The 15,406-nt window shown below is 34.3% G+C and overlaps 1 protein-coding gene across 1 annotated transcript; it reads right to left on the bottom strand.

The window, feature by feature from the left end:
• Positions 1 to 1,596: 1,596 nt before the first annotated feature.
• Positions 1,597 to 3,146, bottom strand: LOC103423486 (transcription factor JUNGBRUNNEN 1-like). The gene is made up of 3 exons (XM_008361569.3): positions 2,890 to 3,146; positions 2,406 to 2,695; positions 1,597 to 2,140 (listed from the first exon to the last, which is right to left on the bottom strand). The coding sequence occupies exons 1-3, from the start codon at positions 3,104 to 3,106 to the stop codon at positions 1,745 to 1,747; spliced, it is 903 nt and encodes a 300-aa protein (XP_008359791.2). The 5' UTR covers positions 3,107 to 3,146; the 3' UTR covers positions 1,597 to 1,744.
• Between the last annotated feature and the right edge of the window lie 12,260 nt (positions 3,147 to 15,406).

The raw sequence follows: 15,406 nt of genomic DNA, 5'->3' as shown, positions 1-15,406 counted from the left end.
TCAATTACATATCTATAAGGCCTTTTGGGTTTCATTCATATGCCAGCTTCTAGCTTTCATGTGCTTATTAGTCATAAATTTTTCTTTGTGACCTCTACCATTGCATTATGTTGCCAATTCATTCACATAACACGTGTTTATTTTTATAATATTATAGCCCGAGTCTATAAATTCAACTTTGTTGTCCACTAATATTAAGAAACTTTTGACTGTGATCATCACTTGTGTTACTAATCTACGTGTTATAAAATAATTAATGTTTTACGGACATAAGATGAGCATAATAATAATATTACATGATAGTGACGGTTATAACACGTGATTAATAACACTATGTTACAACACATTTTCAATTGTGTGTGATGTCTCTTCCTTTCACTTTTTAATTTCCAAATACCATTTTTAATGAAATATATCAAAGTAAATATGTCACGATTTAGCAGCTATTGATGAATAAATGCAATAGCCTATGTTGCTTTTGGCCACTACAGATTGACATTTCATCTGGCTAGAACGAAGTTAGTCAAACTAATTGAAGATAGTGATCGAGTTATGCTACAAATCCAAACAATTCGTCAAATAATAGATGGTGAGTTATCCCATTCTAGAATTGCTGCTCCCCCTACATCCCAAATCATTACAAAAGCCAAAAATACACAGAAACATTGACTTCAACATTTTAACTAGGATTTTTATCACAAATGGTCCATGAAATTGACGCTTACCATTAAGATGATTCTTAAAATTGAAAATCAATCAATGTAGTCCCTAAAAATAGGTGTTGCAAATCAATGTAGTGTTTCCGTTATAATTCTGTTAAAAATTCTATTAAGTGTTGATGTGGCACATAAATGGGCCTACAAGATTTACGGGTTTTTATCACAAATGGTCCCTGAAATTGACTTACACCATCAAGATGGTTCCTGAGATTGACCTACATTTTCAAGATGGTCCCTAAACCTATTTGTAATTTTTTAAATTTAATTAGACTTTGTGATCCATTTATGTATCACATTAGCATATACTAGAATTTTTTACAGAATTGTGACGGAATGACTATATTGATTTGGGACACTTACTTGTGTGACTACATTTATCAATTTTCAATTTCAGTGACCATTTTGATGGCGCGAGGCAATTTCAGGGACCATTTTGATGTCACAAATCAATTTTAAGGACTATTTGTGAGAAAAAATGACTTATGAGACTATTTATGTGCCACATTAGTACTCAACGGAATTTTTAACAGAATTGTGATGGAAGGACCACATTGATTTGAGACACCTATTTTCAAGGACTACATTGATTGATTTTCAATTTCAATGACCATTTATGATAAAAACCTTTTAATAATTATTTGTGCCTGTGAGTTTTCATCTCTTCAAGAATAGGAGGTTAGGGTGGCTTATTTTGCCCTACTACAACTTGTTTTTAAAAATTAAATGATATAAACGTAAAAGAAAGGAATTGTACTAATATAGGATGATGCTATCCACACATCTCTTTTAACTATACACACCTCTCTCAATTTTCGATCGTTGAATTGAGTGAATTAAAGAGGGTAAAAATGACATAAATTAACAGAAATGTGTAAAATGTAAAAATGAACGTGTGGATAGTACCGTTCATAATATGTTATTCATGTAGATCATCAACATCCAAGGGTAAAAAAGAGTCCCGCATGCTATGTGGGTGTGTAATCCCCCTAACTATGACAAAGGTTAGAGAACTTAATTTCCGCTAGCTACATATAACTGTATAGCAGTGACGGATTAAGAACACAGTCAACCATTGGTCTGAGCTCATCCCAGTTTCCATTCGATGTTAACATCTCTTCATTTGGAGTATTCGGAAAGCTTATGCACGAGTTTGGATTGTTTACGTCGTCATTTAAGCTCAGCCGGCCTAGGGAGAATTGGTTCCCTTCATACGTATGAACATTATTGAAAAGAGGACTCCTCTCAGATTGATCGTTAGCAGCCAAAGCACCAAAAGTTGCATCTGACTCAGAACTGCATGTTTTAGAACTTGAGCCAGCCACACTTTGCTTGGGATTCAAGGTTGTCATACGCCAATTTGATGTATACTTTCCACACGAAGTATGATCTCGCTTCAAAATCCGGCAAAGTGTCCAAACTTCCTGCAGTCATATGAAAGAATTAATCAACGGGCTCACACTTTTTCAATATATATTTATATATATTGATCGTAGTATTTTCTCAACTAGATAATCTAACATGTTATATTGTTAAACCATCTAGACTATTAATTATGTCGTTCAATGTGCGATCCAAATTCAGAGTTAGTGGAGTACGTAATATGTCGAATATTGAGTAACAAACGTACAACTAAGAGAATTTAATTAATAGTACTGCAACTCGTTATTTAAGATGAATTAATCTTACAGCTTCTTGAGTACTGTTCTTGATAGAAGTATCAGTGTTTGAACTAGCTGGAAGACGAAACTCGTGCATCATCCAATCAGTTTTGGTACCTTTTCCGGCACTTCCTCTGTAGTAGACTAAGGATTTCTTCAAGCCAATGCAATTGTGAAAGTCTCCAACCGAATATACAGGCTTGTCAATGCCAGTAGCTTTCCAAAACCCAGATTTTGTAACCCTATTAGGTCTTATGCTATTTCTGTATTTCCTTCCCCTTCTGCAAAAGAAGTACCACTCCTTGTCCCCACTCGCTTCTGCATTTCAACAAATGGAGAAAAAAACTTGAGTAAACACAAAAAATAATATTCAATTTCACTACACGTATGGACCGATCAATTCTATCCATGCTTTACTCACAAGTGTATCTACATAAAATCATGAGCATGCATATACGTCGGGAACAATATGTAGTAGTTAGAAATTGAAGGGATGGATCGGAGGAGCTTACTTGGAAGATCCCAAGGGTCATATTTGTAAATATCAACATGCTTGATTAGGTCAAGACGAATAGGTTTGTTCTCCACCTTCCTCCGAAGGTAAAACCTCACTAGCTCTTCATCAGTAGGGTGAAAGCGATACCCAGGAAGCATATTTGCATCTTGATCCTTATAAATCATGTTATTTGAATCACTAGCACTCATCATCTTCTGATCGACCTCCTCCATTTTTCTCTTTAGCTTCTTTCTCTTGGGGTTTTCTGATGATCCATTTATATTTGAGGATTTAAAGAAAAGCTTTTAAGTGTGAGAAGGGTGATTTGGTCAAAAGTCGTTTGCATTGACTGACAGTTATATTGACATTGTCACTTTTGGGTGGAGGGCATAGGGTTGAGAGGCTTGGGAGTTGAGAGAGATCATGTTATGGAAAGATTTTCAGTGAGTATTTGGAGAGATTTTTTAATGTGATCGTCACACGAGATAGTATATTACGTATCTCTATATAAATGGTGTGATATGTGTGTTAAAAGGTTAATAACTTAAAAATTAAAATTTTTCATCACTTATATAAAAACACTTGATGTACCATTCGTGTTTCCGTCACAACTAAAAATTTCTTATGTATTTGAGGATTTAAAGAAAAGCTTTTAAGTGTGAAAAGAGTGATTTGGTCAATAGTCGTTTGCATTGACGGACAGTTTATTGACATTGTCACTTTTGGGTAAAGGGCAAAGGGTTGAGAGAGATCATGTTATGAAAAGATTTTTTTAGTATCAGAAATAAGACACATTACATCAAATGTAATAACACAATTAATTAAAAAATTGGAAAAAAATGTAACCAATTGTATTATGACTATCAAATCGTATTTATGACACATGAAATTTTTTTTTCCATCTTGTCAGATGTTTGACCAAGCTACAGAATTATAAAAAAAAAATATGTGACGTACTGGCTCTGAAAATGTTTGCTAAATTAATGGAATATGGCCCATAGAGGAACAAGTTTGACCAAATTTACAATTCCTAAGCTCTAATCTAATTTTCATTCAGAGGAAAGAAACATGTAGCCGAAATAACCCACTCAGAATGCCAAACAAATTGGTGCAACTCTGTCAACCTCAAACCTGTGTTTTTCACTTTTTCTTCCCAAGTGAGAATATAAAACTGGTTCTCGGTTACTTTGTCAAATATTCAGCATGCTATATATCAAGCAAAACTGTATGATAATAAATAGGCATGTAGTTGAAGTTTGACCAAATTTATAATGGAATATGGCCCATAGAGGAACAAGTTTGACCAAATTTACAATTCCTAAGCTCGAATCTATTTTTCATTCAGAGGAAAGAAAGCATGTAGCCGAAATAACCCACTCAGAATGCCAAACAAATTGGTGCAACCATGTAAACCTCAAACCTGTGCTTTTCACTTTTTCTTCCCAAGTGAGAATGTAAAACTGGTTTTCAGTTACTATGTCAAATATTCAGCATGCTATATACATATCATGCAGTAATGTCTCAGCATTTGGAAAACTATATGATAATAAATAGGACAAAAGACGTTAATACATGATGTTAATGATTTGATATGTGTGTATTTAAACTATTTCAAAATGTGGTTCAACGATTAGAATTGTTTAGCTTTTAAATTCTCTTTTAAAATTAATTCATGCAAAAATCGTCTTCGGTGTCGGCATTTTCATTTCTCACTTTTAGAGTCTTATGCAGTTTTTTTTTTTCGAACTATTATTGGCATTTATGTCATTATGCCACTCTAAAAAAGAAAAAAGAATAAAAACAACGAGTGTAAATGTTATGTATATTTGTACGTGAAATATGATTCCCCTTGAAGGAATTATTTTGTGAAAACATGTTCATTTGAGCAACATCATATAGCATGCAATTAACAATTAAAGGCGGAATCATGCTTACATGCACTCAAATACAAAACATTTACCCATGAAATTCAAAGCCTAGTAGATTGGTGAACCAATAATCAACTCAAAAACAAAGTGAGTTGAAATTAATACCTTTGTAGATTCCTCTTTGCATAAGCAAAGGCTAATCACCCAAAGAGATAGGGGCCTTCATTCCTTGCTTCTTAGATCCATGGATTTGGATGGAAGAATAGGTTCTCCAAGTTCCCAAAATTGAGAACCTCTAATTCTCGACACCAAGGTTCGATTGTAGAAGAAATGAGTGACCTTGGAGTAGTAGGATTGCTAGATGTACCCTCCAAGGTGTTGGCCTATTTAGAGAGAAAATAGAGAGACAATTCTCACCAATTTTCCCCCAAAATAAACCCTTAATATTTCCTTAATGAATTTTAGTTATAAAGTCATTTATATAGTCACTTCTTTAAGTGACCTAAACAACCAAAACCCTAATTCATTTCATCATGGCTGGCCATTTAGGGATGTTTGGGCTTTTGGGCTTTAATGAATCTTCATTCATTAAATTGTCATACAACTTAAGTTAATGGGCTTGACGTTCGAAGCCCATTGGGCCTTAAGGTCCAAAACTATCCCGAAGTCTTTAACGAACTTTTTCGTTTGATTAATTAACATATTAATTGATCCTTGCCATAATTAAATGATTAAACCATTTAATCATTCTTACTCATTTCCGTTTAATCTCCAATCTCCACCTTTCACGGTGTGCGATCCATTAGGTTCCTTTTAGCGAGGTAGTGGGCGATTAAAACCATTTTACATCGATTGTGAATTGAAACTATTTTCAATTCTCCCTTTAGTGATTATACACGTTTAGGGCTTCCACAAACCATGAGTGACACCTAGCAGCATATCATGGTTACCCAAGCTAATCAGAAGAGGTTAGAGAACCTATTCAGTTCGAGATTACAAATGCAATACGGTCTTTCTCTAATCTAATACTCTTGACCACATTGTTTGGTTTGATAGTTTATTTTCTCATGTCTACTATCCAATGTGTGTCTTGTGCTTATATGATTACCATGAATGTGATTCGGAACGCATTCCCTAATCTCATTCATACTCTGATCAGAGATTTAAATCATATCATAGAGTATTCTCCCTCAAACGGTTTGAAGGTTAGAGATCCCTTGTTGCGCATTCACTTGTCTCCATAGCTAAGTCACTTGACCCCAACGATGCCGTGGACACCCTCCTGATGGAGTGACTTTGACATAATCAAAGATCAAGGTCTTAACCACAAGACAACTATGATGCCTCAGGTCAAAGGACTACTTTGCATTATCCCAACCATGAGTTCTCATGTGACATGGAATATGAGAACTCTTCGTTGATCGCGTTCAGTGAACTCATTCTCTATTGAGCACCTACCGTACTTGTCTTGATGTCACACACACCAATGATTCGAGACTAATCACTCTCCCTGAGAGAAGACATAGTACGTACTGATCTTAACGGACTGTCAACGCCCAATTGGCAATCCTATGATCAGGAACGTTTAGGATGTGTCTACGAAAGAATGGTCTCATGAATCTAACTTCATTAGATTACATTCTCCCAATCACATATTCCTTGGACTTTATCGTTTAAGCATATAACATTTATATGAGACGGCTCAAACAATAATGTATGCCCTTTATATGTTAAACTAGATTAGTTTAACATGTGAAATGTCCGTAAAGTATCATCACATGATTGGCTTTAGGGCACATTTCCAACAATCTCCCACTTGCACTAGAGCCAATCAGCTTGGTCATCTTGATGATACCTCTTCTGTAGTCATTTCATAAATGGCTGAATAGTAGGCCTAGGCAGTGGATATCTATATGTGTTATCCACAGAAGCAACCTTGAGAATAACGACGTCACCATTATACATGATTCTCAATCATGTGGTTTAGTCTCTCATTTGTGTTCGGATCTTGATGAGACCTTGATTCCCAGGCTTGAGCTATCGCCCCATTAGTGTCATACACTTTCTGGTTGGAACCGAATAGAGAGTTCATAAATGAACTTTCCCATCCAAACAACATTGTTGTAAACTTCTATATGGCAATATATCTTGCATTCATAATGGAACACACTAAAGTCATTACTTTAATGTTTCCATCCAAATATCTCTTTAGTCATAATAAAGAGATATCTGTTTATCTCTTCATTCATAATGAAGAAACATCCAATGATGGATTAGATTCATAATCTAATACATTTACGCTTCCATTACGTTACTTTGATTCTTCCTCGATCTTTGAGGAATTTATCCTTTAGTATTTCTTAAATACTTAAGGACTCACTTGACAGCAGCCATGGTTCTGATCCTGGGCTTGCACTGATATCATCTTGTACCGTTCTAGGTACAACTCATATCAATGTTTTTCATACAATATGAAATACATAAATCACCTTTCTGCGTATGCATAAAGGATTCAATTTACGCATTATTTCTTTGGGAGTCAAAGGGGCACGTTCCCTTTGAGAAGGGCAACTTGCTAGTCTCACTAGAATCGTCCTTTTTATTGAAGTTTATCATCATATGAGAAACTTCCTAGCATCCATTGTCTATTATTAGGGATTGATATAATCCAATTATATCATGAAATATATCATTATAGATTTCCATCCCATGTATATAGACTATATCTCCCATATACATTCTATCTTCATATAATGTATTAAAGTCATAACTTTAACGAAGAAGTATTCTTTTCATTTCCAAAATTAATATATCATATATATTTAAATTTTTACGAACATGATTAACTCCCACTAATCTTTTGTAAAACTAGTAAACAAAAGATTCATTTACATCTTTATGAGAAATCAAACGATTTGATCCTTTTTCTCATAAAATGCAAATAGCTCCCACTAACTTGCTAAGATCCATGATGGATGGGTCTCTACAACTTACATGTCTTGTGATTTATAGTTTTAGACATATATTATCAAGACTATCTTAATAATGGTTTCGGAAACCCATATTATGTCCAAACATTGAATCACCATTTAGTTGTAGCTAGCAATCTTCGAATTTATTGAAACTAAGACTACATCAAAAATGGTTCCTTTAAAGTCAACCATTCTATTTGATCGTAGTCACCTTAAGCTACCAATTAGCTTTAAAGGTTTCATTATTTCGAGTCAAATGGTACTTTACCATTTCCTTGAGTATATATCGTATATGCACTCAATGTAGTCATAAGGATTTTCATTCTTATTTCTTTCGAATTAAGAGGTGCAACTCTATGACATAGTCATAAAGTTCAAAACCATTCAACTGAGACGGTTTATAAATCTTTATCGACTACCTTGGAGCTTGAGGTATAGGAACTAGGTTGTTATATTTGTTGATTACTTTCTTGTCTTTCAAAGAACCCATTCTTTGAGTTCTATCTCTCGTTCATTTGCTTTTAGGCAAATCACATTGTAGAATTACAATGAACTACCCAACAAAACAACATTTGTTAGTTGGTTTATAGAAGCGATATCAAAAAGTTATTTAAGGATATCCTGCAAGATTGTTATCAAACAAATATTGCTTATTAGCACACAACCCCAAATCTTAACATGCTTAACATTTGTCTTTCTTTTCAAACTACATCTTATGGAGTTATGAAAATATTGGAAGATCTTCTCATTGACAATCATATTGTTTTAGAAGTATATATCCTATATATGGGTAATAGATAACATCTAACGAACTAAATCTTATTCTAGTTCGTTCTTCTCCTAATGGAGAAATACATTATCTTATGATGCTATTTTCCTTGATATCTTTCAAGGAAACTCATCTAAAGTGTTACCTTTCCTTGGATCAAATCTAAGGAGGTAAATACTTTAGACGTCTTACTCATCAACTTACATTACTTGAATTCTTTGAAACATTTGCAAAGTATTCGGACTTGTGTTTATTCAAAATAAACTATAGTCCAACCGAGAGTAATCTTCGGTGAATGTTATCCAACATGAGTAGTATTATGTTTGTGGACATGTGCCACTAACATCTAAGTGAATTAACCTCAACAACTTTGTGATTCTTTCTTCTTTCCAAAAGAATAAAGATTCGAACATTTCGCCTCTATACAATTTTAACAAGAAGGTATTGGATCCGGATCTAACGATCCAAGCATCCATCTTTCACCAACTCATAACTTATGTTTTTAGAGGAATCACAACTTAGTTGGGATTAGTCACTTCCTTGCAACCTTTTGGGTTTTAAGCATCATTATTTTCTAAACAGTTAACACTACCATATTATCTCTACTATAGAGATAATTAATTAGATTACCATAATCTAATCATTGATTAATAAAGAACATTGTTTTGTCAAACAAAACATTTATCCCATTTCACATAGTGACGGAATTTAGTTCCTTAAAATTGGAATATAAAGACAATCTATGTTTTTCCAATTTCTTTGGTAGTTCATAAGAGGAAGTAAGTACCATCTGCTTTCGCAGAGATCTACATTTGATTCACGCTTCGAATGTGAAGTACTTTCTCTTCTCTCATTAATCTTCTACTTCTTATTAGCCACACTTTTACAACGATTGTAAAACATAGTTACTAATAGGGAATCATGCATTCAAGTAGAAGAACCAACTGTTTTGAACTATTCAAGAACAATTTACAACACCTTCGAAAGGTGTGTCCTTGACACTTGCAAGACATTTCTTGCAAATACCCCTTCCAATGTCCATCCTTTCATAAAGAAAGTTTGTTCCCTTGGAGTTATTTATCTTCTTTATTTGACTTTCACCTTTGACTACATTAGTCATGGTCCCTAAACTCCCACTATCTCTCTTGAAACCTTTTTCAATTGTGTTATACACATCAAACATTTTGGAGAGCATGTGGTTATTTTTCACTACATAGTTTACAATAAACTTAGTGAACGATTAGGATAGAGAAACAAAGGTGAAGTCCTTGCCTAGTTTCCGTCTCGTTAAGTGGTTTATCACTTCAACACTCAATGATTCAAAATCATCATAAGTCCATGTTGATGGACTATTTTTGTCAACCAACCATTATGTTCTAAACATAATTACAAACTTTAAAGAGTTGTACAAGGCAACTCTTATTTCTTCACACAACAAATTGTAAGTGAAGAATCATGGCACATAAAGTGTCCATGCCTTTGTGCTTTCTTCTCAATTTCCTTGTTCATGTAACAAAGAAACAAGCACTAAGTGTTTGCATTGACTAAGGGTTGTTCAAAGCAACTCCTATTTCTTCATACAACAATTTGTAATTGAAGAATTATGACATTAAAAGTGTTGTCCTCTTTATGATAGACCTTTTCTAACATATTCTTCTAATGATACATTATCAATAGGAAGATTGTGAGGATGAGACTACTTAGATACATATGCAATCCTTTTAAGACATTCTTTGGGATTGTGGTACCTAAGTACGGAAACTAAAACATTCGGTTTTTATTTGTCAAGTGTTGGATAGCGTTTGCAAATATATTGGTAATCAAATACATAACGAATATAAATTGATTGATTTTAAGCCATTTGATTCGGGTCTTTAAATCAAATAGCATCACCCACTATTTTTGGCAAATTCCATATCCCTCATTGGAATTCGAGAGTTTTAGATGAAACTCTTAGTAGGTTATGGGAGGCTCACTATTACCAAGCCCACCTCAGAAGAACTCCATATTGGCTAGCAACAATAATAATGAGAGAGTACGCTTACTCATTTGCAACTAATGCAAGTACCCATCTCGTTTGGCCTCTAGAGAATGATGCCTCAGAAGAACTCCATATTGGCACCATTGCACTTAGTTAAGTCATTCCCACCATGCTAGTTCAAGTAGGGGTTCAAGAATGACCTCAGAAGAACTCCATATTGGCCACACTTGTTGCCTACCTTTCACTTCATCATATGTGTATAGGCTTCTCCTGAATGTAAGCACATACTTTGCAACCCCAGAACTGGACGAATACATTGTACGAGTCACACACGATTGAAGCCTACCACGGTGGAAGGCCACGAAAAAGTGTTCAAAGCACTCTCACGCTTATCAACTTAATAATGATTTGGTTGAGGGTTTTTGGTCTCATCACATATAAACATACATTTTAATCTCTATTAAAACAATTTTGGTCCTATTACAACTATTGGTCCATCTCATTGTTTTAGTTGTACATAATACTCCCACTATGCTTTTAAAACGTTTTTAAAGCAAGAGTATATGATACTACTAACATAAACTTTGCATTCATTTGATGGACTATATAGTTGCCTTAGGGCCTTAGGATGATTATGAACCTTTGTTTAGATTCAACACGAGCCTTGTGTTGAATCTCGGTCTAGGAATGGTGATTGATTTTAGTTACGCGTTTAATCACATTAAGGCGTGTTGTCTTATGGGCGTTGGACCCAACTACTTCATTTTCATGCATATCAAATAAAGCAAGAAAGAAGTACTTCAAAGTAAAGGTGAGCTTATGCTCATTACAACATTTGCATATAACAAATTACTTTAAAGTAAAGAAGAGCTTAAGCCCTTTTACAACATTTGATCAAATCAAATTACAACCAAAATCTAATCTACACATTCCCATGGTTCAAACAAATTTGAAACGCCTTTCACATAGCTCAATTATATTAGGCTTAGGTTCATAATCACCCTTTAATTAATTAACACTTTAACTAATTAAATGAATGCAACATTTTCATTTGGTTTTTATATCCATAAAATTGATTTAAATGGAGCTAAACAAAATGAAAATCCAATTCTCATTTAAAGAGACAAAACAATTTTGTTCTCATCCTATTTGGGCCATCATGCAATTAACCTCAACTTTTGGGCCATATTGCAATAACAAAAACTTTTGGGGTCACTTTGTATAATACACAAAAGTCACAACTTCATGTAAATACAACTAGAACCCAAACTTTTAATAATGCAAAAACTTCATTAAAGGAACAAAACAATTTGTCCTTTAGCGTTTTTGGACCTAAACGTAAAAACGTAAACTTTTGGGCCAAAGTGCAAATACACAAAAGTATCAAAACTTTATGTAATTGCATAAAAGCCCCAAAAGTACTCCCTTTGAGGGAGTGGCTGGTTTTGGGGAGGGATAAGGTTGGTGTGTGTGTTGATTAGTGAGTTTTGTCAAAAACATGCAAGTGTATGTAAGATAAGTTTTGAAATAATTCAATCACAATTATTTCAATCATCATTTATACAAATATCTAATACTTTAAATACATGATAAAACATTTAAAAACATATCACATATACTTTATGAAATAAATCAAAACTTTGAATCAAAACACCAAACCTTTTTGTTCTTGGCAAGAACATCAAGAACAATGAAGAACATCCATGAAAAACCCAAATTTTTCCATGAACTTTTTTCACCCAAAAACATTCCAAAACCATTCTTACTTAAGGGAAATAACATCTAACCAAACTAGGGTACTTAGGGGTTCCAAAGAACACATTAAAACACTTTTAACAAGTCAAACAAGAACCCAAAAAATCACCCTTTGGATTTGGCCGAATTTTCCCAAAAGCATGGCACCAAATTTTAGCTCCAATATTCATGCTTATATGAACAACATCTACAACATTTGAGATAGCAAATTTTCCAACAAAATTTACTTTCAAAGAAGCAAGAATAAAGCTTGTAACAATTACAACTTTTAAATCACAAACTTATGAACTACAAAACCCAAAAGGATTCACCAACTACTAGACCTAGGCTCTGATACCACTTGAAGGAATTATTTTGTGAAAACATGTTCATTTGAGCAACATCATATAGCATGCAATTAACAATTAAAGGCGGAATCATGCTTACATGCACTCAAATACAAAACATTTACCCATGAAATTCAAAGCCTAGTAGATTGGTGAACCAATAATCAACTCAAAAACAAAGTGAGTTGAAATTAATACCTTTGTAGATTCCTCTTTGCATAAGCAAAGGCTAATCACCCAAAGAGATAGGGGCCTTCATTCCTTGCTTCTTAGATCCATGGATTTGGATGGAAGAATAGGTTCTCCAAGTTCCCAAAATTGAGAACCTCTAATTCTCGACACCAAGGTTCGATTGTAGAAGAAATGAGTGACCTTGGAGTAGTAGGATTGCTAGATGTACCCTCCAAGGTGTTGGCCTATTTAGAGAGAAAATAGAGAGACAATTCTCACCAATTTTCCCCCAAAATAAACCCTTAATATTTCCTTAATGAATTTTAGTTATAAAGTCATTTATATAGTCACTTCTTTAAGTGACCTAAACAACCAAAACCCTAATTCATTTCATCATGGCTGGCCATTTAGGGATGTTTGGGCTTTTGGGCTTTAATGAATCTTCATTCATTAAATTGTCATACAACTTAAGTTAATGGGCTTGACGTTCGAAGCCCATTGGGCCTTAAGGTCCAAAACTATCCCGAAGTCTTTAACGAACTTTTTCGTTTGATTAATTAACATATTAATTGATCCTTGCCATAATTAAATGATTAAACCATTTAATCATTCTTACTCATTTCCGTTTAATCTCCAATCTCCACCTTTCACGGTGTGCGATCCATTAGGTTCCTTTTAGCGAGGTAGTGGGCGATTAAAACCATTTTACATCGATTGTGAATTGAAACTATTTTCAATTCTCCCTTTAGTGATTATACACGTTTAGGGCTTCCACAAACCATGAGTGACACCTAGCAGCATATCATGGTTACCCAAGCTAATCAGAAGAGGTTAGAGAACCTATTCAGTTCGAGATTACAAATGCAATACGGTCTTTCTCTAATCTAATACTCTTGACCACATTGTTTGGTTTGATAGTTTATTTTCTCATGTCTACTATCCAATGTGTGTCTTGTGCTTATATGATTACCATGAATGTGATTCGGAACGCATTCCCTAATCTCATTCATACTCTGATCAGAGATTTAAATCATATCATAGAGTATTCTCCCTCAAACGGTTTGAAGGTTAGAGATCCCTTGTTGCGCATTCACTTGTCTCCATAGCTAAGTCACTTGACCCCAACGATGCCGTGGACACCCTCCTGATGGAGTGACTTTGACATAATCAAAGATCAAGGTCTTAACCACAAGACAACTATGATGCCTCAGGTCAAAGGACTACTTTGCATTATCCCAACCATGAGTTCTCATGTGACATGGAATATGAGAACTCTTCGTTGATCGCGTTCAGTGAACTCATTCTCTATTGAGCACCTACCGTACTTGTCTTGATGTCACACACACCAATGATTCGAGACTAATCACTCTCCCTGAGAGAAGACATAGTACGTACTGATCTTAACGGACTGTCAACGCCCAATTGGCAATCCTATGATCAGGAACGTTTAGGATGTGTCTACGAAAGAATGGTCTCATGAATCTAACTTCATTAGATTACATTCTCCCAATCACATATTCCTTGGACTTTATCGTTTAAGCATATAACATTTATATGAGACGGCTCAAACAATAATGTATGCCCTTTATATGTTAAACTAGATTAGTTTAACATGTGAAATGTCCGTAAAGTATCATCACATGATTGGCTTTAGGGCACATTTCCAACACCCCTTCCCAGTATCTTTAAGTCTCAATGTCTCATGCAGTCGAGTTGCATTCATGTCTAAATTGTGCAAAGAATGAAACTAAAGGGAATAGAGCTCTCATTGGGTTCCATGTAAAGTTATTTACTCCGTCTCTCATTCATACATGTAACCGAAGATATAAAACTTGGAAACTTTAACGAAATCCTCACGGTACTGTTCACTTTAATGAAAAATCATATTTTTACACTAAAAAGTCAATCCTGGTACTATTCACTTTATCCTTTATTTTGTTCTTATCATTAAAACTCAAAGTTTTCAAGCCATTTTCATTAGTTTTTCCTAAAAACTTTGATCTGGAAACACTTGATTAGTATCTTTACAAAAGGTCAACTTTTTAGATTGACTTTCAATCAACACCCTTAATTACTTGTAAAATCATACATGCAGACGAGATATTTTTCAATGTAATCGTCATATAAGATGGTACACCACGTATCCTTATATAAATGATGAGATATATGTGTTAAAGAGTTAATAACTTAAAAAATAAAATTTTCCACCACTTATATAAAAACACATAATGTACCATTCGTGTTTCTATCACAATAAAAAATTCCTCCATGCAGACATTGAATTTTCACGCCACTTGTAGTTGGCTGCCGGTATTTCTCCCGAGGCAGGCTGCCAAGATTGATTGACTGGGCTCGCGCTCAAGCTCGACAACAATGGTCAACATGTAGGAAAAATAAATGCACTCGGAATGATAACACTGAGGAGGTTTTATTGCGAAAAATAATCATGTTTGTAAATTTTAGTGAGGGTTCGATCATTTTCTCTTCTAACAACTTAACAATTTAATTTACTAACGATATTTTTTGTCTAATAAAAAAAATATATCCATATATACTTTAAAACAAAATGTTAAAATTTTCAAATTGGAAAATTGACAAACAAACAAATAAAACTGTTGAGAATGAGTTCTACATTGATGGCGAGTAGCCCAACCTGCTTATAAGCTCATGCATGGTCTTTCCTCTCATCAA

Source organism: Malus domestica, chromosome 05, assembly GCF_042453785.1.
Source record: "Malus domestica chromosome 05, GDT2T_hap1".
NCBI lineage: Eukaryota > Viridiplantae > Streptophyta > Magnoliopsida > Rosales > Rosaceae > Malus > Malus domestica.
This window is presented reverse-complemented; position numbering and strand designations above follow the sequence as displayed.

Excerpts from the sequence above, each read along its gene's own strand:
- LOC103423486 (XM_008361569.3), bottom strand. The coding sequence starts at position 3,106 with ATGGAGGAGGTCGATCAGAAGATGATGAGTGCTAGTGATTCAAATAAC. Across the intron at positions 2,696-2,889 it reads TGACCCTTGGGATCTTCCAA|AAGCGAGTGGGGACAAGGAG; the intron begins GTAAGCTCCTCC and ends GTTGAAATGCAG. Across the intron at positions 2,141-2,405 it reads AGAACAGTACTCAAGAAGCT|GAAGTTTGGACACTTTGCCG; the intron begins GTAAGATTAATT and ends ATATGACTGCAG.